We start from the raw sequence: 2360 nt of genomic DNA, 5'->3' as shown, positions 1-2360 counted from the left end.
CTCTTTATGCACTGAAGCTGGCACGTTCCCTGAGTTTTTCCAGCAAGATGGTGCACCACCACATTATGGGTGCCAGGTCCGAGCATTCCTAGATGAACAGTTTCCTGGAAAGTGGATTGGTCGTGCATTTCTCCTGCGGTGTTGCTATCAGTGTGTGAAGAGTGGGAGAAGAGGGTTGCATTGACAATCCAACACAATGGGCAGCACCATTGAACACATTTTATAAGTGGTCAGAAACTTGTAAATAACTCATGAAAGAATAAAGTTACGTTGAAACCAAGCACACCATTGTTTTTCTTGTGACCAATAAGTTTGATGTGTCACATGGCCCTCTTCCTATTGAAAAAACAAAAGTTGTATCCAAGATGGCCGACTTCTAAACGGTCACCATGGTCACCACCCATCTTGAGGAGTTTGCCCCCTCACATATACTAATGTACCACAAACATGACTTTCATATCACCAACCATTCCCATGTTATTACGGTGTATCCATATAAATGGCCCACCCTGTAGTTAATGCAACATAACAGAGGGGGTGGGGCTTCTCCTTACCAGGTAGCCAATGGGAGACTTCTTACTCTTTGAGAACTTCTCTAACTCATCCCACTCCTCCTTCTCCGCCAGAGACTTCAACTTCAACCACCAATACCTGCACAGGTGAGAGAGGCAAACAGGTGAGAGAGGCAAACAGGCGAGAGGGACAGACAGGCGAGAGGGACAGACAGGAAAGACTGTAGTAAAAGACAGAGCCAATAACAGCGCAGCCTCAGTGACACACCTTTTGTCAGGTACTCTGAAGTCTTTGTAAAGCTGCTCTGCCTGTTTGTGGAGTCCTAATGACAACAGCGTCTCCATGGTCACCTGCAAACAGCAAGTGACATCACAGCACACACACACACAGCAGATGTAACTATGGTCACAATCAGCAGAAACAAGTTTTCATCAGTTGCTTAAATCAAACCGCGGATTTGGCCAATCTGATTGGCTGTCCCAGAACTTAGAAGTTACATGGAGGAAGTCTGGGTCTGTAATGATCTGAGGAGGAGCACTTTAAAGCGGAGCGACCACACTGGCCTCTTTAAAGTAACCTGGAGTACTGCCAGGTGATGGAGACTGAGAACACAGAGCATGCAGGTGGAGGTAACTGGTAGAGGGAAACGTCAGCTGGCCAGGGAGCCCCGCCCCTTGTAGTTACCTGTAGGGACAGTCCAAGAAGCCCCGCCCCTTTCTCATCGTCCAGTTTGCGCTGAAAACGGAGCAGACGCATCTCGTCCTCTGTGGTCTGCAGACCAATCAGTGAAACACACCTGAGCATCAGGTACAAACACACACCTGCAAACACGTCTTATTGTTTGTTTGTTACCTTTACTGCAAACTCATTCTTGGCCTTGTTGTACTCATCGACAGCGCTCTGCAGAAGAGACAGCCGGCCCTCCAACCTCTGAAGATGGACAGGTGAACAGCAGACAGGTGATTACAGTGATGATGGACGAGTCTAATCTCTGCTGGGCGTGACGGTTAGCAGTCCTTACCTTTTCCCTGTAGCTTGCAGTGACGTAATAGTTGGCCAGTTCCTGGTGGTCATCGTCCTGGTTATACAGGTCCTTCAGAGTTTCCTGCTCCTGCAGCTTACAGAACTGACAGCAAACAAATGCAAACAAAGACACACATTACCAAATGTAAACCAGGAGGAGGAGAGCGGTAGTGGTGAAGTTGGGTGCACCTGTCTGTAAAGGCTGAGAGCGACCGGCTGGTTCCTCAGAGTCATGAAAAAATCTCCTCTGTTCATCTCGTTCTTCAGGTACGACACCACTGTGTACACTGACAACACACACAGCCAACTGTCAGTGTGACATCATCCATCTGGCAAACACATAAGGTGTGGGGCTGAAACACTCACCCAAGTCGGTATCTCCGCTCTCTACAGCTTTACTGAGAGCCAGCTGACTCCTCTTCATCTTCAGCAGCAGAGGAACCTGCTCTCCAGACCGAGCCTCGAAGTCCAGGAGCTTCATAGAGACACACAGGGACAAATACTGAAAAACACTCGACCACACTCAATATCAATATCCCTGCTGAATATAGCAGATGGGCAGTGACCATCCAGCTGAAACCTGGCTCCAAATCTGTCGAAAAACCACTGAACCATCCATCCATCTACTTATCCTTTTCAGGATCGCGTGGGGCGCTGGAGCCTATCCCAGCTCTCATAGGGCGAGAGGCGGGGTCCACCCTGGACAGGGACAGACAACCATTCGCGATCACATTCACACCTATGGGCAATTTGGATTATCCAATTAACCTATCCCCACAAGCTGCATGTCTTTGGACGGTGGGAGGAAGCCGGAGTACCCGGAG

The 2360-nt window shown here is 48.9% G+C and overlaps 1 protein-coding gene across 2 annotated transcripts in view; it reads right to left on the bottom strand.

The window, feature by feature from the left end:
- Window positions 1–2360, bottom strand: part of vps16 (VPS16 core subunit of CORVET and HOPS complexes) — a 16522-nt gene that overhangs the window by 5004 nt on the left and 9158 nt on the right. For both annotated transcript variants that reach the window (XM_005735009.1, XM_005735010.2), the window contains 7 exons: window positions 1903–2011; window positions 1726–1823; window positions 1535–1639; window positions 1366–1443; window positions 1198–1284; window positions 781–863; window positions 555–651 (listed from right to left, as the gene is read on the bottom strand). In XM_005735009.1, coding sequence (XP_005735066.1) covers window positions 555–651; window positions 781–863; window positions 1198–1284; window positions 1366–1443; window positions 1535–1639; window positions 1726–1823; window positions 1903–2011 — 657 coding nt within the window. The remainder of the gene's footprint in view (window positions 1–554; window positions 652–780; window positions 864–1197; window positions 1285–1365; window positions 1444–1534; window positions 1640–1725; window positions 1824–1902; window positions 2012–2360) is intronic.

This window comes from Pundamilia nyererei, unplaced genomic scaffold (assembly GCF_000239375.1).
Source record: "Pundamilia nyererei isolate P.nyererei 1_Seehausen unplaced genomic scaffold, PunNye1.0 scaffold00061, whole genome shotgun sequence".
NCBI lineage: Eukaryota > Metazoa > Chordata > Actinopteri > Cichliformes > Cichlidae > Pundamilia > Pundamilia nyererei.
This window is presented reverse-complemented; position numbering and strand designations above follow the sequence as displayed.